This window comes from Gnatocerus cornutus, chromosome 7 (genome assembly GCF_029298725.1).
Source record: "Gnatocerus cornutus isolate USDA-ARS CGAHR chromosome 7, icGnaCorn1.1, whole genome shotgun sequence".
Lineage (NCBI taxonomy): Eukaryota > Metazoa > Arthropoda > Insecta > Coleoptera > Tenebrionidae > Gnatocerus > Gnatocerus cornutus.
In genome coordinates this window covers 12,021,190-12,042,121 of record NC_142239.1, presented here as the reverse complement: position 1 = coordinate 12,042,121, position 20,932 = coordinate 12,021,190, and the positions used below count along the sequence as shown (strand labels likewise).

At 35.9% G+C, this 20,932-nt stretch overlaps 3 protein-coding genes across 3 annotated transcripts; 1 reads left to right on the top strand and 2 right to left on the bottom strand.

The window, feature by feature from the left end:
• Positions 1 to 11,675: 11,675 nt before the first annotated feature.
• On the top strand, positions 11,676 to 12,689 carry CHMP2B (Charged multivesicular body protein 2b). Its single transcript, XM_088041780.1, has 4 exons — positions 11,676 to 11,826; positions 11,882 to 11,973; positions 12,022 to 12,319; positions 12,369 to 12,689. The coding sequence occupies exons 1-4, from the start codon at positions 11,793 to 11,795 to the stop codon at positions 12,584 to 12,586; spliced, it is 642 nt and encodes a 213-aa protein (XP_087897906.1). The 5' UTR covers positions 11,676 to 11,792; the 3' UTR covers positions 12,587 to 12,689.
• LOC148171049 (uncharacterized) lies at positions 12,673 to 14,830 on the bottom strand. The gene is made up of 2 exons (XM_088041776.1): positions 14,636 to 14,830; positions 12,673 to 14,586 (listed from the first exon to the last, which is right to left on the bottom strand). Exons 1-2 carry the CDS (start codon positions 14,759 to 14,761, stop codon positions 13,444 to 13,446), a joined length of 1,269 nt encoding a protein of 422 aa, XP_087897902.1. The 5' UTR covers positions 14,762 to 14,830; the 3' UTR covers positions 12,673 to 13,443.
• Positions 14,831 to 15,784: 954 nt separating this feature from the next.
• Positions 15,785 to 17,518, bottom strand: LOC148171048 (alpha-tocopherol transfer protein-like). Its single transcript, XM_088042288.1, has 9 exons — positions 17,290 to 17,518; positions 17,070 to 17,229; positions 16,773 to 17,025; positions 16,487 to 16,739; positions 16,311 to 16,443; positions 16,238 to 16,241; positions 16,095 to 16,181; positions 16,004 to 16,024; positions 15,785 to 15,859 (listed from the first exon to the last, which is right to left on the bottom strand). The coding sequence occupies exons 1-9, from the start codon at positions 17,516 to 17,518 to the stop codon at positions 15,785 to 15,787; spliced, it is 1,215 nt and encodes a 404-aa protein (XP_087898414.1).
• Positions 17,519 to 20,932: the final 3,414 nt, after the last annotated feature.

Here is a 20,932-nt window from a genome sequence, read left to right as displayed (position 1 = left end):
TGGTTTTTGGTCGCAAAGTTGTTAAATTTCTTGTTATTTTGACGTGAATTTAAGTCGCTATAAGTGGAAGATTAGGTTAGAAAGAAGTTTGGAAAAAATCAGAGACGGACTCCAAAGTTTTGGCCTCAAAATGATTTTTTCCAGGACCCCGAGATGGAAATCAGAGATAAAAATCGTCAATTTTTTCGGTATTTCGAACTTTAAGCTCTCGGCACATAAAACACTCTTCAGCGAGCGAGAAATTTAAAATTTAAATAGTGAGGTTTGATTTGTGGGGTTTCACCTTGATTCTGGGGATAATAATGCCAACCTTGTCGCCTCAAAAATCCCAAAATTAAATCAAGATTGCAACCTTAAATAAACAAATAACTGTCAAAGTCGACATTTCATCCTAACAAAGCCCCAATCGAAGGTACAAAATTGAGAATGCCTCTAAAATGTTTACGCAAATAGTCCTCGCAGGTATCGAAGCAGCCCGCCTTTGCACCTTTCAGCCGTTTAATAAAATCCCCCGCGCTCTCCAGATTTCGACTGCATAAAAAAACCATAATCTCGAAGGGTTGATAACTAATTTCGTACCCCACAGCGCGATAGCCGGCAGATGCGCTCTCATTGCAGCCCCCCGAACTGGTTTCGTTCCGTTCAAGTGGCAATATTTTAGATGACTTCGGATTGTTTTTATGATTTCAAAGCATCCTGCTGTCTCTACAATATTACTCGCAACACGACTCCAGATTCCAATACAATAATCATGAGATTTTAATTCTTCTTTTGGGCTGTCTGAGTGCCAGAAATTTATGTAATCGCTGGATGAGTTTACGACGATTTCGTTTTGGGACTTTTACAATGGGTAATTACTAATTAGTAGTCTTGAAGCGTCGAATTCGATACAATGACGGTGAATCAACCTGTGTGGGCGAGACAATGGTTGTAGGATTAGACCCAGATAATGGGTTTAATTCGGTCAGAAATGCTGCGGATGGGTTTGCAATGACGAGACGTTGCGATAACGGAATTCAGATTATTAAGGTTGATTCCCATGATTTCAATGCGTAATTAGATGGGGGCGCCATATTTCTTCTATTAGACGAAGAAATGAAGAAATTATGGCGAATTTATTTGATTCTCCCACAGATAGAGCAGATTGTCGCCCACTTTACAAAGATGTCATTATAATGGAGTCATTAGTTATTTACTGTACGTAGGCGGCATTTGCTGGAGAGAATTTTGGCCCAAAATCCGTCTTAAACTGAATAAAAATTTTCAATCTGACACATATGACGATTTTTTGACAACGTCACTTGCAATTTTTAAATCTTCTAATAGATGGCGCCACCAGCATTTTTTTTTTTCATTTTTACGGTGGAAAATAATTTTATTACAGTCGCTTAAGATCGCAAATGTTCATTTTGACAATAATTTTTCTATTTAAAGTTGGAATTTTGATGAGCTTTGGAAATTTTAAGATGACAGGGTTGGCATTATCCCCCAGCATTTGACATTTGACAATTTTGACATAAAAATTGCGCAATTAATTAGTGCAACGTTCTAAGTGAAGTTAAATTCCCCTAAGATGCGCTGCTGTGTCAAAAAGGGTAAGAAATAAATTGAATTTTGTTACATTTCATTGGTAGAACTTACACGATCGTCTTTTGTGCCCTGAAACCCAATTCAACAAGCCAAAAAGTCCGAATTTTCCATCACAACAGCTTTATGAAAATGACCCTAAAAACACTCCCTGAAAATCTATAGCTATATGGGCTCATTTTACGCAGAATTTCTCGCTGAATCCAAAACTTTCATTATTTTTCTCGTCCGTCAACAAATAACAGAATTACAGGCGTTTGAAATTTCTGGTTGTCGCCAGAGGGCCAAAATTTTGTAAAATCGAAAACGATTTTGCTCGATATCTTCGGAATTAAAGCGAATACAAAAAAACCCTTTTGGAAATCGTTTTTCTCGCGATTTTTTAGCTTAGAAATCGATCTTCAATAGTTCGAATTCGAAATTTTATTTTTTTTAGTATGGAAGTTAGCTGCCTTTACGTCAATAATTTAGACTCGGTTGGTATCTCGGATTTATGGACAAATCTTAACGAATTTGTATTTATTTGTACTGATTTTAAGCAGAATTTCACGTGAAATCCGAAAAATTCGTTAAGATCGCTCTGCAAATAATTGAGTTATGAGCGATCAAAGTTTCGGATATTGGATTTTGAGAAGGAAAAATTTCAAAGCTCGAGGTTTTCAAAACTAAAAAAGATTTTGAGAAACGGTTTGCGCAAACGTTTTCCTCGGCTCATTCTACTTTAGAATAAGCCTTCAAAAGTCGAAACTTCGATGGTGAATTTATTTTTTAATGAAATTTAAGCTATATGGGCTCATTTTACACAGAAGTTCGCGCTGAATCTAAAAGTACCCTTGTTTTTCTCGTCAGTCAAGAAATAATCGAATTAGAGGCGTTTGAAATTTCGGGTTGTCGCCAGAGGGTCAAAGTTATGGAGATCCGAAAACGATTTTTCTCGATATCTCCAGAATTAAGGCGAATATAAGAAAACCCTTTTTAAAATCGTTTTTCTTATGATTTTTTTAGCTTAGAAATCGGGTTTAATTTGAGTTCGAAATTTTCATTTTTTCAATGTAGAAGTTTCTGCTTTTTGGTCTCTAATTGCAGTTGCAAGGTTGTTAAATTTCTTGTTATTTTGACGTAAATTTAAGTCGCTGTAAGTGGAAGGTTAGTTTAGGGAAAAGTGTGGAAAAAATCAGAGATGGATTTCAAAGATTTGGCCTCAAAATGATTCCAGGACCCCGTCAAAAAAATATACTCCTATTTTTTTAATTTTTAAGGTGGAAAATCATTTTATTGCAGTCAAATGTTAACGTCGCAAATGCCCATTTTGACAGTAATTTTTCTAATTAAAGTTGCTATCTTGATGAACTTTGGAAATTTTAAGATGACAGGGTTGGCATCACTACCCCCCAGAATTTGATATTTGACATTTGACAATTTTGACATAAAAATTACGCAATTAATTAGTGCAATGTTCTAATAAGTGAAGTTAAATTTCCCTAAGATGCGCTGCTTTGTAAAAAACGGTAAGAAACAAATCGAATTTCGCCACATTACATTGGCAAAACTTACACGATCGTCTTTTGTACCCTAAAACCCAATTTAACAAGCTAAAAAGTCCGAATTTTCCATCACACATCAAAAACAAACGGCGTTTTTGTCCCCAAACTAACGAATCGTGAAACATTTCTAATTTATTTTTTTTGTCCGAACATTTCGCCTCATCATCGCCGCGTGATATTCTCTTTATTTTTCATTTTTCCCCTCCCATGTACAAAACCTAATAACCCGTGGAGGACGTGCAACGCTTCTGGAAACGTCCCGAAAACTGCTGCTTGAAGTAATAAAACTCGTATAAAAACCGACTTTGAAACTCATCTCTCAGGGAGTTCCGATTTATTCGTGTCCCGGGGGGTGCGTGCCATTACCAAACCGCCACGATTCCCCCCATAACTCATCCTCGGGGGGTGTGGCGAGAGAAAAAGTTTTTTGAATCAAATGTTGTTGGAATTTTTATTCTATTAGTGGTGTGCAGTTGTGTACAAAGTCGCCCTTTGAGAATAAATCAGAGAAAAGTGTCACGGAATTTGCAGTAGCCTCAGTTACGCCCCACAAAAGGTCATCAATATTCTTCAATAGTCGTGGCTGATTCTAAGAGGTTTGGTAAACATCTGCCGGGAATTATAAACGTTGGCTTCATGTTTTTGACGAGGAGGCAGAGTGATAAATTGTATTTATAGTTTATGTTTTTTGCACTGGTTTTAATGGAGATTGTTTTAGGGTTAGTTAAAATTGTGGAGTTTTGGAAGCAATGCACTTGGCGGAATGCGAAGAGATTGTGGCACAAAGTAGAGACGGTCTGGGGTTAAAATTTATTTGAGTTTAGTTGGGTTTAATTTTTTGTTATTCGGGTGATGAAATAGTTATTTGTGTACCAAGGCCAAAAAGTGTTTCTTTTTTGGCCGAGTCTTTTTTAATGGCCGAGGGCAAAATGGCACTTTTTGGCCGTGATACATACACACACAATTTTTTAGGCGACATCATTAAATTTACTAGTTAATTAATTTTTACTTATGATTTATTCATTTAATCATTTATAACAACTGAATAATTGGAAATATTTATGAATCCTTTAGAAAAGTTCATATTTTTTTATTTACATTTGCAGTTTCGGCATGTGTAGCTTCACAATTTGTATGAATTAGGTTTGATGTGCTTTTTGATGTTGTTGCAGCAGCACTGCTATCCATGTTCATTTTCAATAAGTCAACACGTCTTTGTTGCACTTTACAGCAGTTTGCCGATTTGATTTTACCCAAATAATTATAAAATTGAGGGTAATGTCGGTATCTTGATGTAATATGCAAAACTATGGATAGATGGCGATACGATAGATCGGCCAAAAATGTTTGCGGCCGGAAAAGACTCACTTTTAGGCCGCTTTTGAAGCCTAAAAATCCCATTTTTAGTTGAAGTCGCCTAAAAACAGATTTTTTGGGTTCTTAAAGGCGTTTTTTCAATTTTTTTTCTTCTGGGATCCTCACAATTTTTCTCGCAATTATTTACCTTAGAAATCGATCATAGATAATTCGAATTAAAAATTTTCATTTTTTCAGTGTAGAAGATAGCTGTCTTTCAGTCTCTAATTCAGACTCGATCGCTATCTCGCTTATTTACGAAGCAATCTTAACGTATTGGTACTCATTTCACGCAGAATCCAAAAAAAATCGGTGTAGAAATAACTGAGTTATGAGCGATCAAAGTTTCGAATATTGGATTTTGAGTTGGAAAATTTCCGAAACTAAAAAAGATGTTGAGAAACGGTTTGCGCCTTCGTTTTTCTCGGCTTATTCTACTTTAGAATAATTCCTCAAAAGTCGAAAATTCGATAGTCAATTTTTAAGCAAAAATCGATAAAAAAAATTCAATTTTTCGTTTTTCAATTGCCCTTTATAAACTACTTGCCCTATCGATCTGAGATTATGCCAGTTGATAGATCTCGTGTTGCTCTTTCGATTGATATATAATTCAATAATACTAAATACAGTTTTTGCCCCGAAATAGCGTCTTGAAAATGACCTTAAAATCACCCTATGAAAATGTAATTTGGTTGATATCTCTTTTATTTGTTAAGGCAATTTGAGCCATATGGGATCATTTAACGCAGAATTTCGCGCTGAATTCAAAAATATCCTTATTTTTCTCGTACGTCAACAAATAACTGAGTTAGAGGCGTTCGAAATTTTGGGTAGTCGCCAGAGGGCTAAAATTTTGGAGGTTCGAAAACGATTTTTCTCGCGTTTTTTTAGCTTAGAAATCAATCTTCGATAGTTCGAATTCGCAATTTAATTTTTTCAGGATGGAGGTTAGCTGCCTTTCGCTGCGGAAATGTCGGCGCTCCATATCTCCGGAATTAGCAATAAAAATTTAAAAATTTTTGCAATTTCATCAAAATTGTCAAAATGTCGGCGCTCCATATCTCCGGAATTAGCAATAAAAATTTCAAAAATTTTGTAATTTCGTCAAAATTATAAACAAATAAAAACCTTTTATCTTCTTTTTGGAGAACTTGCTACTTTTTAGTAACTAATTTACTGTTCGAAATCTCAAAATTTTAGAAAAATGGAGATCAATTTTAGAAATTTGTATTTAAAGAATGGACCTAAAATTTTTAATATTTTGCATTCAGCCCTGTAATTTTAGTAATTTTAATGCCAACGTAATGAAATTTGGGGAACTTGTTACTTTTGATTGGCTAAGTCACTGTTCTAAATGTGATAATTTTAGCACGACGAAGATAAAATTTAAAAATTTTTATTTAGAGAATGGACCATAACTTTTTAATATTTTGCATTCGACTCTGTAATTTTGCTAGTTTTAATGAAAACGTAACAAAATTTTCAGAACTTGTTACTTTTAAATGACTAATTCACTGTTACAAATCTCAAAATTTTTGAACAGAGACGAAGTTTGGAAATTTTCACTCAAAGAATGGGGCAAAATTTCCAATATTTTGCATTCCGCCCTGTTATTTCAGTAGTTTCAATGCCAATTTAATAAAATTTGGAGAAATTGTTATTTTTGAGTCCATTATTCATTAGGCTAAATCTCAAAATTTTAGAACAACAGAGACAAATTTTAGAAATTTTCATTTATAGAATGAATAAAAAATTTCCCATATTTAGGTAGTTTTAATGCCAACGTAATGAAATTTGGGGAACTTGTTACTTTTGAGTGACAAATCCACTGTTCTGAATCTCAAAATTTAATTTAATTTCCACAGCGTTAGCTCTAAATATTCAAAATTCGTTATTTCGAATACTTAAACTTCAAACATTAGTCCGCGGGCTTTCGAGTAATTCTCCATGCATTCAGACTAATTGGTGCAGGTATGTAATTCGTGGCTAATTTCGAAACTATTACAGATAAAACGAAGACATTCCCAGGTAAAAAAAGAAGATGGACGAGCCTGTCACTCATTTAATTAACTCTCCGAACAAATTGCCTGCACCTGAAGTGTTGAGAATTAGAAATTCAAATCATTTCTAATAAACAAAGTTGTATTTTTCGTTCGTATTTCCACGTTCTCGTGTGCTTCGTGCGTTAAATCCAGAGCATCTTCAGCTCGCAACGAATTCGTGATCGTTGCGCCTTCTGCCATTTCTACCGCGCAGAATTAGAAATTATACAGCATCTGTGGTCTAACTATGAGACGTTTTGACAATGTCTTGGGATTGACGGGAATAAGATGTATCGATTCGGTCGGTGACTTTGGTTGCGGCTTCTTTTGTGTGTCCGAGACCCTGAAAATCGCCAACAAAGACCGTGGATCAATGGTTTAGTTATGGGCTCTTCTGTACAAATGATGGGCATGTGTTCGATTTTATAATGGGGCTTTGTACTTGCAGATCTTGTAATGGGAAAGGAACGAGCCACAAGTTGCACTTTTGCGAAGTAGTGAATAGTTTCATTAGGGGTGGCCGAGAACTGGTTCTTTGAAAGGGAGGAAAGAAAAATGGTTTTCTGGAAAAATGTTGGTTTTGTGGGGAGTTGTTCTTTCTGACATGCAAATTTCTGTTTTTTTATTGGAGGAGAGCTTCAGTAAGATTGTGAGATCGCAAACAGAAATTAATGTAAATAGTGAAAGTACATACATAAAATAAAAACAGATAAAAATAATGAAAACAAATATTACGATTTCCATTTATCTCTTGAGAACTTAAGACAAAAGTAAACTTTTACTGTGTCTTCGGGTTTCCTTGTTGTTTTCGAATCAATATTTATGTTGCAAAAACAGATTCTTTTATTCGTCTTTATATTTTTGAGAAATACAAATTTTAGAAATAAAAAAAAATCTAATTCGGTCGATATCTCGCTTATCTACAAAGTCATCTTAAAGTATTGGTACTCGTTTTGCGCAGAATTTCACGTCGAATCCAAAAAGATAACAGTCGTTAAGATCGGTCCACAAATAACTGAGTTATGAACTATCAAAATTTCGGACATTAAATTTTGAGTTGGCAAATTTTCAAAGCTTGATATCTCCGAAACTAACAAAGATTTTGAGAAACGATTAGCGCCATCGTTTTTCTCGGCTCATTCTACTTTAGAATAAACCCTCAAAAGTCGAAAATTTGATGGTCAATTTTTTGGTCAAAAAATTTTGCGACTCTCAATCTCAATTTCAATTTTTTGTTTATCGATTTTTCCTCGTAAACTACTTGCCCGATCGATCTGAAATTTGGGTACTTCATAGATCTCGAGCTGCTCTTTCGATCGATATATAACTTGATAATATTAAACGCAGTTTTCGCCCCAAAACAGCGTCTTGAAAATGACCCTAAAATCACCCTCTGAAAATGTAATTCGATCGATATCTCGGTTGATTGTTGAGGATATTTAAGCTATATAGGCTCATTTTACGCAGAATTTCGCTCTTAATCCAAAAATGTGATTATTTTTCTCGTACCACAACAACTAACAAAGTTAGAGCCATTTTAAATTTTGGGTTGTCGCCGGAGGGCCAAAATTTTGGAGATTTGAAAACGATTTTGCTCGATATTTCCGGAATTATGGCAAATATTGAACAACCCTGTTTGGCATCGTTTGTCTCGCAATTTTTTACTTCGGAAATCGATTTTAGATAGTTCGAATTCAAAATTTTAATTTTTTCAATTTAGAATGTAGCTGCTTTTTGGTCTGTAATTTAGACTCGGTCGGTAACTCGCTTATTTATAAACCAATCTTAAAGTATTGATGCTCATTTTACGCAGAATTTCACGTAGGATCCAAAAACGTGCGAATTTTTAATGTAGCTTCACAAATAACTGTTTTAGAAGCGTTTAAAGTCTCGGTTAGTGAATTTTTAGTTTCTACGTATAAACTTTAATAACTCAGAAACTAAGACAGAGTGAACGATGCGGTTTTCACCATGGTTTTTCTCGCACTTTTTTACCTAAGAATTCAATATCCCCGATTCGGAATTTTACTTTTATCAGTGCCCAACTCAACTCTGATAATCTTAACGATGTAGAAATCAAACCAAGAGTTTTAAAATTTTGATAATTCTGTCGCTACATCAAAAAATTTGAAAAGGTTAGTGTTCCCAATTTGTTGTTAATACCGCCCCATCATACTTTCTAAATTAGCCACGAATTACATGGCTGCACCAATTATCCTGAATGCATAGAGAATTACTCGAAAGCCCGCGGACGATATTAATCAAGTTCCATCAGCATCAAAAGCGTGAGATACATTAAAGAGCCCTCCAGTGATAAATCTCTGCAAGAGAATTCTTCAGCATGAGTCAGTGTTTATGACTTGAAGGGTGGTCTATTTGTATTGTCCCTTTACCTGAAAGGTGCAAACAACAATTTCAAGGAAAAGTGAAGACGCCGGTAATTAAAAACGATCCAAGATTAATCGATTAGAGTTGCTCAACACATGTTTTCAGACTGAAAGCTCCACGCTGCGGGCATAATTTATTACTTCGTATACGTGAACAATCAATTACCTGTAATTTTTACTTTCACGTGGGTTTGATTAACTCGTCATTCAATCAATTCGCAAGGTCGGACTTATCAATCGGATGAAGAAACCGCTAAATTGATAGATAATAAAATAAGTAATGAGACCTTACCTTTATTTGGACATGATTTGACTCGCTAAATTACATTCGATAAGACTTCTTCACTGTTGAAATGTCAAGGGTTTGATCATCTCGTGAAAGTCCCATAGATTATGCTAATTTTGTTTTGATTAGGATGGGTTACTATCCGCCGGGGTCAATTAAAAGTAAATTTTTAACATACAATACTCTCATGTGGGTGTAATCAATTCAAGAGTCTTGAGTAATATGTTAAAAATATGCGAAACTTTAATTATAATTATGGACTATGGTAGCAAAAAATGTGACGAAACTTGATTTTAACAGAGATGTTGAAAAGAAATCTTAGTTATTGTGTGTGGTTGGTTAAATAAATGCCTACAGGTATTGTGAGAAGATATGGGTTTCAATTTTCATATGGAGGTGTAATTAATATTTCAAGGAATTAGAAATTATTAGAGAAAGTTAACCACCTACAGCGTTGACTTTTGTACAAGGGAATTAATATTGCTGTGTCAATTAAAAAGAAAAAAAATATAGAAATGTGTTGGAGTTAAAAAACGATCTTCGAAAAATCCACGCCACTTAATTTACCTTACCTTATGATAGGCAACTAAGAATACGCGGCCACTTCAGATCTTCAGAACTTGAAGTTTGGGTTTTGAATTACAGACTGTTCAATTTAGATTGTCTACATAAATTTACTTTTCTTTCTTTTTAATTTTTTTGAAATTCTTCTCTCACTCTAACGTTTTGCATAGGCAACACATTATACACATTATTGGCAACTTCACTCAAAATAATATTTTTTTAAATTGAACTGACACTTTACTCCAAAAAATTTATAAGTTCTTGGAGAAGTACACTCACTGAACACACTTAAAGTAACAAATCCTCCGAATTTCATTGGTTTACCGTAAAAACTGTCGGAGCTACCGAATTTAATATGAAAATTTTCATTTTGAGCTCGTCCAACAAATAAAAAATTTCAAAAATCCTAGGTTTTGGTTCTAAAAATTTGTAATTTAATACACTCACTGAACGCACTAAAAGTATTAAATCTACCAAATTTTATTGATTTATCGTAAAAACAAATGGAGCTACCGAATTTAATACAAAAATTTTTATTTTGAGTTTGTCCGACAAACAAAAAAATCCAAAAATCGTTGCATTTAGTTCTAAAATTTTGTGATTTAGTACGCTCACTGATACGTATTCATAGTAATAAATCCTCCAAATTTCATTGATTTATCGTGAAAACTGCCGGTGCTTTATAACATAATAGAAAAGTTTATATTTTGGGCTCGTCCTACAAATAAAAAATTTAAAAAATTCTTGCTTTTGGTTGTAAAAATTTGTAATTTAGTACACTCAATGAACGCACTCAAAGTAATAAATTCCCAGAATTTTATTGATTTATCGTGAAAACTGTCGATGCTACAGAATTTAATATAAAATTTTTCATTTTGGGCTCGTCTAACAAATAAAAAATTTCCAAAATTCTAGTTTTTGGTTCTAAAAATTTGTAATTTAGTACACTCACTGAACGCACTAAAAGTATTAAATCTACCAAATTTCATTGGTTTATCGTAAAAACTAGTGAAGCTACTGAATTTAATACAAAAGTTTTTATTTGGGTTTGTCCGACAAACAAAAAATTCCAAAAACCATTTAGTTTTAAAATTTTCTAATTTAAAAAACTTACTAAACCTACTCAGAGTAATAAATCCTTCAAATTTCATTGATTTATCGTAAACACTGTAGAAGCTTCCGAAGTTAACATAAAATTTTACATTTTGAGCTTGTCCTACATTAAAAAAATTCAAAAAATGTTTGCTTCTGGTTCTAAAAATTTGTAATTTAGTACACTCAATAAACACACTCAAAGTAATAAATCCCACAAATTTCATTAATTTATTATTAAAACTATTGGAGCTACAGAATTTAATATAAAACTTTTAATTTTGAGCTTGTCCGACAAACAAAAAATTCTAAAAATCGTTGCATTTATGTCTAAAATTTTGTGATTTAGTACACTCACTAAACGTATTCACAGTAATAAATCCTCGAAATTTCATTGATTCATCGTGAAAACTGCCGGTGCTACAAAAGTTAATATAAAAGTTTATATTTTAGGCTTGTCCTACAAATAAAAAATTCAAAAAATTCTTGCTTTTGGTTTTAAAAATTTGTAATTTAGTACACTCAATGAACGCACTCAAAGTAATAAACTCTCAAAATTTCATTGATTTATGGTGAAAACTGTCGATGCTACAGGATTTAATATAAAATTTTACATTTTGGGCTCGTCGATCTAAATCCTGTCGATCGATCCATAATCCATTACATCTTTTCAATGTGTTTAAAACTTTCTGTTACGATAAAACACTTCACATTTATCTTCATTTATTATTGTCTTTATCTTATTTATCACGAAACAAAAAAAGTCAATTTGATTTTCCCACTGAACCACTACTACATAGAACTCCAAAACACTCTCTACTTTACCGACTCAATCGAGCTGCACATAACCTATCTTTTCCTCTAAACGTCAGAATTTAAACAAACGTCAAATTTAGCAATGACTCATAATCAATAACAGTACAATTATTCGAAAATGTTCAACTTTTTCTCGAAACCTGACCCCAAAGGTAAGACCCTTTAACCCCTCAACCCTTAAAATCATCTGTATTCGTTATTTTAAAGAGGAGCAACGTCAAGCTGATCGTCAGCTACGAAAAGTGGGCCGAGATTTGGAACGAGACCGTCGTGAATTGGAACGAGAAGAAAAGAAATTGGTAAGACAACAAACAACATTAATGAGACACGACTCACGTGTTTGATAGGAATTGGAGATTAAGAAATTGGCGAAAGAAGGGAACAATGAAGGGTGCAAACTCCTGGCAAAACAACTTGTCCAACTCCGCAAGCAGAAGAACCGCTCCTACAACGCTAGTAGTAAAGTCCGGGGGATTTCCGCACAGAACACAGCCATGGGGGCTAATGTTAAACTCGCAAATGCCATGGGAGTGGCTGGGAAGACAATGTCTGATATGAATAGAATCATGAAACCTGAACAAATCGCAGCTAATGTCAACGCGTTTACTAGAGAATCCATGAAGATGGACATGACGGATGAGATGGGTAAGACTTCAACACCGTTGAATACTCAAATTTAAATTCTCGATTTTAGTAAATGACGCTTTGGATGATATGCTCACTGAATCTGGGGATGAAGAGGAGAGTGATAACATTATTACTCAGGTTTTGGATGAGATTGGGATTGAAGTTAGCGGGAAAATGGCAGGGGCGCCTTTGCCAGAAAAAGGGAAAATTGGGGAGACTTCAAAGAGTAAAAGTGGCCTTACTGATGAGGAGATTGAAGCACAGTTGGCTAAGTTAAGAGCTTAAATTTATAAATATTTTTTATTTGCATAAATGGGTTTGTACAAAATATTCTTATAATCATAAAAAAAATAAAATACAGTAATGTGTTATTACCATTAAATTAAAAGAGCTCTTGATTCGTTTTTTTAATAAGAAACTGAGCAAACAAGGAAAGAATAAATTAGGAACACGGTTATGGTAGCACTGGTTTATATTCTCTTTGGTACCGCTTTTAACGACTGTGATCAAGAGGCCTATAAATTGTCATTTTTTTCACCTTGACAGCCATGTATGAATCAATAACCGACATCCGAGCAAAGTTCATAGACATCTTGATAACAAATTATATTGATCGCCGATTATATACCAAGAACGGAAAGCGATCCTTTTCGCGCTAGCATAAAACCTTATTTTCTACTTCACTGGGTATAATTCGTATGCGTAAAACATTCCTCTACCAGGACTCATTTTATCCTTAATTTACTATCACAAATCGGGTCAAGGACACCACCTCTTCAGTAACGTCCAATATGTACATAAATTTGTTAATTTACTTTGACAGTTGTCAGTTTTTATGGAAAATTTTCTTCTATATACAGGATCAAATGAATTAAATCATCAAATTAAGAGTAAAGAAAGGACATACGCCATTGCTTTGACGTTAGGAACTGAAAAAGATCATTTGAAAAAAGTATTTTTCGTGATTTAGATATCATTATGAGAAGTAGGCTTTGCGTAAAAAAACACGTTCTAGCAGAGATTTGACAGTTTACAAGCAAGAAGCCGACATACGTTCAAAATGCATGGCCTGCTTGGAAGGAAATTTAACCGATTTTCCATAAAAACTTGTCACTAATTTATCTACATGCATCGAGGCACTTTTACTTTAATTCCGGCGTGTTTTGCTTGCTACTTCGCAAATTGTACCTCTCTCTATGTGTTTCCGCCAACACCTTAACTCGCGAAGAGTAAGACTTCCGGCCTGTGATGCTATCAGAAGCGTTACTACTGTCATCGAAATCTAAGTTCGTTCGCCTTAAAAATCCATTAAAATGCGAACTTTCATTGATACAACTAAACTTATCGCTCTTAGGGGAACTCTGCCGAATATAATTGTTATTAATTGCGTACAACAACTCTAAGATTTTGTTATTTTGGTTGGTAATCGTCTGGAGATATTTGTGGTTTTCAACATGGATATCCTTGTAATTGTACAACTGATACAACAGATACGCCAGAAGAACGAAAATAAAAAAGTACCGACAGTACCAGATGTACGTGGAGACGTCTTGGTACAACACCTTCGTGTTCACAATGGTGTCCTCTGAGATTAAGAAGTAGCAAACAAACCGCTCAGTGCATAAATTCGCGAATAGAATAAGAAGAAGAGGAAGACGCGCACTTGCAGTGCGCGTCGCTGAAGTAAAAATGAAAATAAACAATCCTGTGACGACATAAAAAACAATTGAGTCAAACCAGGAGACTTCCCCCAGGACCCACGACTGGAAACTCGCCACACTTTTCGTTAAAACGTTTAAAATTTCCCGGTGTGCCTTAGTGGAAACGTACAAATCCCCTAAGACCTCCTCCAGGAGCTTTTCTTGTCGTAAAATCTTTCTTTGTACTTCCATGCTTTCTTTTTGGGAGTCGAGAAGCTCCTCTTGGGTCTTGGCGGAGGCTTCCAACTGTTGTCCCACTTTAAAACTGTTTTCAGAGATGGTTTCATACCAAATCTGGCCTCTTAAAAACCAACAGATGTTGGTAACGTGGTTGAAGAACTCCGTGTAGACGTTGAACGCTCGGTCGGTCATGCTCTTCATGCAGATGCTTCTTACGTTCGGTTTTTTGTCCAACTCGCAGTGGTAAGTGTCTTGGCCTGACATCTGAAGAAAGCAATTGGTGAGGTGCAAGGCCATGTCGCTCTGGGTGTCTTCTGAGAGGTTTCTACAGCCGTCTTCGACATGATCCATGGCGGCTTTCCAACAGCTGCCGTAGCGGGGTAGGCTGCCTTTCTCTTTAAGCAACTAAATTTCGGATTTTAAGAGGATTTGAGGTGATGGATGAAATTATTACCTGATATTGGGTCCGGCCCTGATCGATCATTTCTTGGGAGTTGTTGCCGTCGACGAAAATGTCATCGAAGGCCACAGCGTACACGAAGACGTAAATTAAAAGTGTTTCCAGCACTCTGAAGATCATTTTGTGTCAGTTTGACGGTTTGTTTATTTAGGTTATGTCGGGTGACAGGTGGTGGTGGCTGTCAAAGTGACACTGACAGATGCATATAGGCAACACAAAATACATGTGTGCGAAGTGGTTAGTATCGCAAATTTCAAATTCTCTACAATTTCCTAAGAATTTGAATACAGTAGACTCTCGATAATGCAATAAAGAATTACTTTTTAGACTTAAGGGTCTACGAGCCTGCCCGAAAATTTCGTGTTTAAAAAGTATGCAACTTTAACAACACCTTTGATTGACAGCTGCCAAAAGGGATTACCGAGGATTTGGTAATGAGCGGATCAGAAACTTTATGGAAACGGGCGCTTGACCTGCACATTTCCTAAGAAACCCAGCGGTTGGAACAATAAATTCGTGTTGGACCAAAGATGAGTTAAAAATATTAGGATTTGAGTTTCTCTGCGTTTGTGGTCCGTCAAATTTCTGGTTCTAGTAGGCAAAAATTTTACGTAATTTTACGTAATTAGGCGTAATTTTTTTTTTCAATTAATGAAAAATGTATGTATAAAATCCGCAAAATTGCAGTTCCCATAGTACGTAATGGAAGAAAGTTTTTTTAATTGAAAAATGTAATTTTCGTAAATGTGGTCCGAAATTTTTCCTCACTGGTCGCCGGGGAAATTTTAAAATTACTTACTATTTTATTATTTGTATTTGAGAAAAACGCATTTAATTTTTTTTAACCAAACCTTTTACCTGACACGAGAGCCTTTTTTACTCTGTTGTTTTCTGTGATTTAAAAATTAACTCTTCATAATAATACACCCCGGTAGTCAATAGAAATATGTACTTCCCCAATTGATTTTTAACAATTTTAACATTTTAAATTATCATTTCTATATTTCTATATTGGTTAATATTTGGTTAATATTTTTTAAGCCAGAACCACTCAGGAAAAGCAAAATTGGCGTTTAATGTTATTATGCAAAAAACTATTTTTTTAAAAACCTGTATCCACTTGTGTCTTTAATTGTACGAATTTTACATAAAAATCCTCGTCTCTAATAAGCTAATCATTACTTGGTACTGGTGGATTTTATACATTACCAATAAGACCTTCAAATCATCCAAAAGCAATTAAAAATGTGTTTGGGAAAACTTATAAATAAATATCTGAAAAAAATATTTAAATTCTTGCAATCTTTGGATACTTGTTTTAATTTGTGTTTTGAGTACTTTTTTATTGCCCGTTGTAGTTACATGACAAGTACAATAATTATTCTAAAACGTAGATAAATAAAACAACTCGGCGAGCCGATAAAACCGCAGGAAAATTACTAATCCGTAATACATTAAAGAAAGTGCGTTTAATGCGTTGTGCGTAAGCACCTCTGGCCGAAAAATGTATTATGCCTTTAGATAAACTTTTATCTGCGGGCTATAATCTACCTCTTTCGACTCTCTATACATAAATAACTATTTTTACGAGCCCACAATCCTTACGAGATATTTTTAAAGTTCAACGAATCAGAATTTTAAAATTCAGCTTATCTAATCAAATTCTAACTTTCTAAAACTGCCTTGCACTCCCATGAACTCATCATTTTTCACCTCAAGAGGTCTCAGATTTTCGTCCACAATCATATCGTCAATTTCATCAAAGCGTGGTTGATACTCCAGAAACTTTTTTTTCATTATTTCTAAAATCATCACTTAAACTGAGCAGAAAACGTGTCTAAATACCTTGAAGCTCCTCCAGAGACTTTCCTTCGCCCCCATAGTCCGAAGGCAGCATTTCCTTGGGAAAAAAATCGAGCAAATCAGTCTGATTTTTACAAAAATGGATTCTCTCTAACAGTTTCGGCTTCAAAACAGCTTTTAGAATGTTAAAAACGGCGGTTATCCCAGGAGTTGAGTTGATAATGTAAACAGCGCTCACACGAAATGAAAGGAATTCCTGAAAGAAGACTTTGTAGAGTTTCGACGATTGGTACGACTGTCTTTCAACGTAGCAGTGTTACCAACTCACATTGTGAATCAGCATGAATTTTTGTAACATAGTTGGACTGATCTTCTTAATAATATCCGCGGTCATGTTAGAGGCATCATAAATGTGAATGTCTGATAACTGAAGACTTTCTCTCAAGCGGATTTCTGTGAAATTAACAGTATAGCCGTTGAAATGTTGGTGGGAAATATCCTTCCAGTGATGTTTTTCCGGGATTTTATGAAGAAAAACTCTACTCAACTGTGGAGTCAGTTGAGGAAGAGGAACTGAAATTCTACAACCGGAAATGTCGGTAAGAAACCGGAAGAAAACACTCACAGAACGTCAATGATTCTCTTCATGTGTGGTAACTTCGGATTGATGTCTTTGTATACTTCTGGAAATCTCGATCTAACAGAGTAGTACGAGTCAATCTTCTTTTTTGTCACTTCAACGCTGCATTTGTTGTTTACCAAGAAGTTTTTAATGCTGTTGGGGTCTGGAACAAAAGCGGCTTTAAATTTTCAGTGGATTGGTAGCACTGCTTTGTGATTTTTACCCATAATTTCTGGGAGATGTGGCTGCGTTGACATCCACTCCCGGATCGCCTGAAGGTCTTCATTGACTACTGCCATCGGTTTTTCAAATTGCGCGAAGATTTCCTCTTCTTCTTGTGTCTTCACTCGGTACAACTCAACCGGTGCCATTGCGTTGGAATGAAAAGTGTGGTAAGGTAACAAAAACACATGTTGCTGATAAGAGTTTATTGACAACGTGAGTTTTATCATGAGTTCATGGTTGTTCGGTTTTGAAATTCCCCCACTTCTTCAGATTACTCAACAATTCTCCCCCGAAGACCACAAGCGCGGTAACCACCCCACACCCCCAAACCAAAAACGCGACTTCCATCTGCTCAACATTCAACACTTCGGCTTTGAAACTCGACTTCTTCGCCATCGCCAGTTTGGCTTTGTAGCTCGCGTCGTCGTACAACCGTTGAATGACTCCACTGTCTCTCATCCTCATCAACAGTTGATCGACTTGGGGGAAAATCGGATGGCCTTTTACAAAGAACAAGCGGATATGAACGGGGAAGATTGGCGTCTTAAAAAGATGAATCAAAATGTCGCCATCTTCATCAACAAAATCTGTGAAGAAGAACGAATTGCTTCGTTCGAAATCAACAGTGACGGCGTCTTGAACAAAGGCAGTTCTGTTGATGCAAACTCGAGGATTTGTGCAGAACTCGTAATGGTTCCTCACGTACTCCTCGTCAGCGCTGGTGGAATCTTGATAGAATTTCGCTATGTCGTGGTCAATGAAGATGTGGAGTTTCGAAGCGACGATGTCGCTCAACGTGTCTATTTGTCGCTCGTAACTCTGCTTCGACATGATGTCAACGAGTTTGCTCTTGAACATTGTTGAAAGTACCAATGAAGAGCCAATCCACAACATCAGGAGACTCTTTCCTGGTAACTCCTTAAGACTCACCTCCAGTAGGATTTGGTACAACATCATCCATGAGGTACCAGCGTACAGTACCTTACAAGCAACCATCATTGTAACTGTTGAGAGACCCAACGCCCAGTAGACTTCTGCGGCGAAAACCAACGACAAACGCTTCCAGTATGGAAAAATCCGCGCTTTGGGTACCAACCACTTGGTACCGTCCTCCATGTAATTAAAAGTGGTGTCAAAATCAAGGTGTTCATCGAATTTTGAATGAAACACCCCAATGGTCAAATCGCCTTCGCGTCTTTGCAGCTCCCCCAAAATGTGGGAGTAAGTACCATTAACTTTCGACCCCCAATAAACAAAATCTGTCCGCGTGTACTTCACGTGGAGTTGGAGGTGCTTTGCCACCACCTCAAACGCTTCGATTTCGATCCCCCGATTGGTGGGACACGTCGGACAGATGGAGTACGGCGGAATTATATTATTCAAAGCGGTGATTGTCGTACGTGGCCATTTCTGGGGGATTTTGAAATCTGTCGTGACGGTACTGTTGCAAGTACCAATGAGAAACCGCCCCGTTGTAGGGTTGTCAACACTGCCGCGTTTGTACGGTTGGTAACTGTAGATTTTACCACTCGTTTCCACCACCACGAGTCGCTGCAGGTAGTACCGAGCGGCTGTCTTAAAAATCGAACTGTTTGCTCGGTCTGTGATTATTATGGTGGTACCTCTGGGGTTCAACGTGGTACTATTCAGTGTTGCCAACAGAGATAGGCCGTTTAAATTTATAATAGTGATGTCGGTACTAAGGGTGGTACCACCGGAACTCGTCCGAATAACCGGAGTTTGTAGATACCCATCGAAGTTTATAGAGAGAACGGAGTTTCCGGTGAAGTCCGCAACTAAATTGTTGACACAATTATTAAAATGTGGAGTTAGAAGACCGGAAATGGCGAAGAACGTCAGGAGCATCGTTGCAGTGACACAGTTTTGATTTGTTTGAGTGTTTTATTAAGGTGAAGGTGATAATGAATTTCATTTTGTGGTATTGATACTTTGGACGATGACAGTTTTTAGGTAAGTGGAATGCGAATAAAGTTAAAAGCCACACGTAATAAATTACTATTTGTTTACAGAGGAGTATCTGGGTCAAGAGAATGAATTACATTCCGAAAGTAAAAAAATTGGCTTTCTCTGAACCGTGAAACACAAAATAAATACAAATCTTGATAAAGAGTGTATTAAACCACTAGTTTTTCCATCTAGGGACATTTTTCTAAAACGGCTAAGTTGGCAAAACTGTTAACAAATGACGATTGTTATTGTGGAGCAATCATCAATTTGATAGGAGTACCAACGTACAAAACGATGCTTTAATAAGTCTCTTGAAGCACCGAAAACAATTGAAAAACGATTATTTATATACCAGAGCTTAGTACTATCGATCCAATTATTAAAAAGTTAAGTAGAGATTTTTATCAATAATAGTTGGCAGCAATAGTATTTGACCTTGATCCAACTGTGGCAGGCGTAGAAGCTAATCATTTTGCGCAAGATTGTCAAAACTTGTTAAATCTCTATTAAAATCTTTCTTTTGCAGTGAATTTTTACTTAATTATTGATTAATACTCTCGAGTTTGAGAACTTAAAAAATCGCCACATTTAATTTTCCCATAATTTTCTCCCTAAAGAATTGAAAGCCGGATTCACATCCAAGAATTTTCGAAAATTTACACAGAAGAGTGAACTAATTGCAATGAGTCGCACTTTAGTTGTTTGCAGTTGGTTTAGGTTTCAAGTTTTTACTCTGCCAGTTAGTTATTTCTTAATTAAAGCTTGGAATCTTGATGAATTTTCTTTGAAAATTTTAAGATGTCAAGGTTGGCGTCATTGTCTCCCCAGATTTTGACATTTACGTTTTGACATAAAAAGTGCTGTGTATCAAGGTTGCGTATTTAATTAGTGGGAGTTCTTAAACCTGTTCCTAGTGAAGTGAAATTATCCTTAAATGCTTTAATTTCGACATTTTACAGTGACAGAACTTATACGATCGTCTTTTGTCTTTTATACCCTAAAACCACATAACGCCGTAATTTTTTATTTTTACAGTAAAATAGGGAAGGCATGTCTGTTCTTAGCTGATACAACAGCATAATGTGTCTAAACTGACAGCCCCACCTCAAAAAATTTCGATTTTCCCGTCGACCAGAACCACCAGATTGTTCTCAAACCGACTTATCTTCTTCTGCTTCTTCCAGAAGAACCTCCACTTCCGTCCAAATCTCCGTTCTCTGGCCCAAACTCTCCGTCTGTACTCTTGGAACGTCGCATTTTGTTGTAACCACGTCCAACCAATCTCGCAGGCGAACCCCAAGAAGCTGAGTCCCATTCCAAACAACAAGAAAACGAAAGGTAAACTCATTGATTTTAAATTATTGGAAACGGTTCTTTTTGACAGTTGAATTTTCTTCATCCGCCGAGTCTTGATGATGTGGTCGATGTAGTCAAAGTCGTAGTCCACGATGCCGTTGGCGTCCAACCACACAAGAAGTTTATTAATCTGCTCAAAGATCGGGAAGCCTTTGGTGAAAACCATTTGGATGGACAACAGGAAGACTTTCTCTTGGAGAAGATTGACCACTTTTTGACCATATTTGTTCAACAAGTCTGGTTCGCGGTATAAAATATAGCGATGCAAAGCTAAACTCGCGGTGTCTTTCTGTCTTGCGGTTCTCATCAAACACTCC

What these genes read in the sequence shown, in the direction of transcription:
- CHMP2B (XM_088041780.1), top strand. Translation starts at nt 11,793, where the DNA reads ATGTTCAACTTTTTCTCGAAACCTGACCCCAAAG. An exon ending in AACGAGAAGAAAAGAAATTG is followed by an intron (nt 11,974 to 12,021) that starts GTAAGACAACAA and finishes CGTGTTTGATAG; the next exon opens with GAATTGGAGATTAAGAAATT. An exon ending in GGACATGACGGATGAGATGG is followed by an intron (nt 12,320 to 12,368) that starts GTAAGACTTCAA and finishes TCTCGATTTTAG; the next exon opens with TAAATGACGCTTTGGATGAT.
- LOC148171049 (XM_088041776.1), bottom strand. Translation starts at nt 14,761, where the DNA reads ATGATCTTCAGAGTGCTGGAAACACTTTTAATTTACGTCTTCGTGTAC. An exon ending in AGGGCCGGACCCAATATCAG is followed by an intron (nt 14,587 to 14,635) that starts GTAATAATTTCA and finishes TCCGAAATTTAG; the next exon opens with TTGCTTAAAGAGAAAGGCAG.
- LOC148171048 (XM_088042288.1), bottom strand. Translation starts at nt 17,518, where the DNA reads ATGATAAAACTCACGTTGTCAATAAACTCTTATCAGCAACATGTGTTT. An exon ending in AATTCATGCTGATTCACAAT is followed by an intron (nt 16,740 to 16,772) that starts GTGAGTTGGTAA and finishes GTTGAAAGACAG; the next exon opens with TCGTACCAATCGTCGAAACT. An exon ending in GTCTCTGGAGGAGCTTCAAG is followed by an intron (nt 16,444 to 16,486) that starts GTATTTAGACAC and finishes TGATGATTTTAG; the next exon opens with AAATAATGAAAAAAAAGTTT.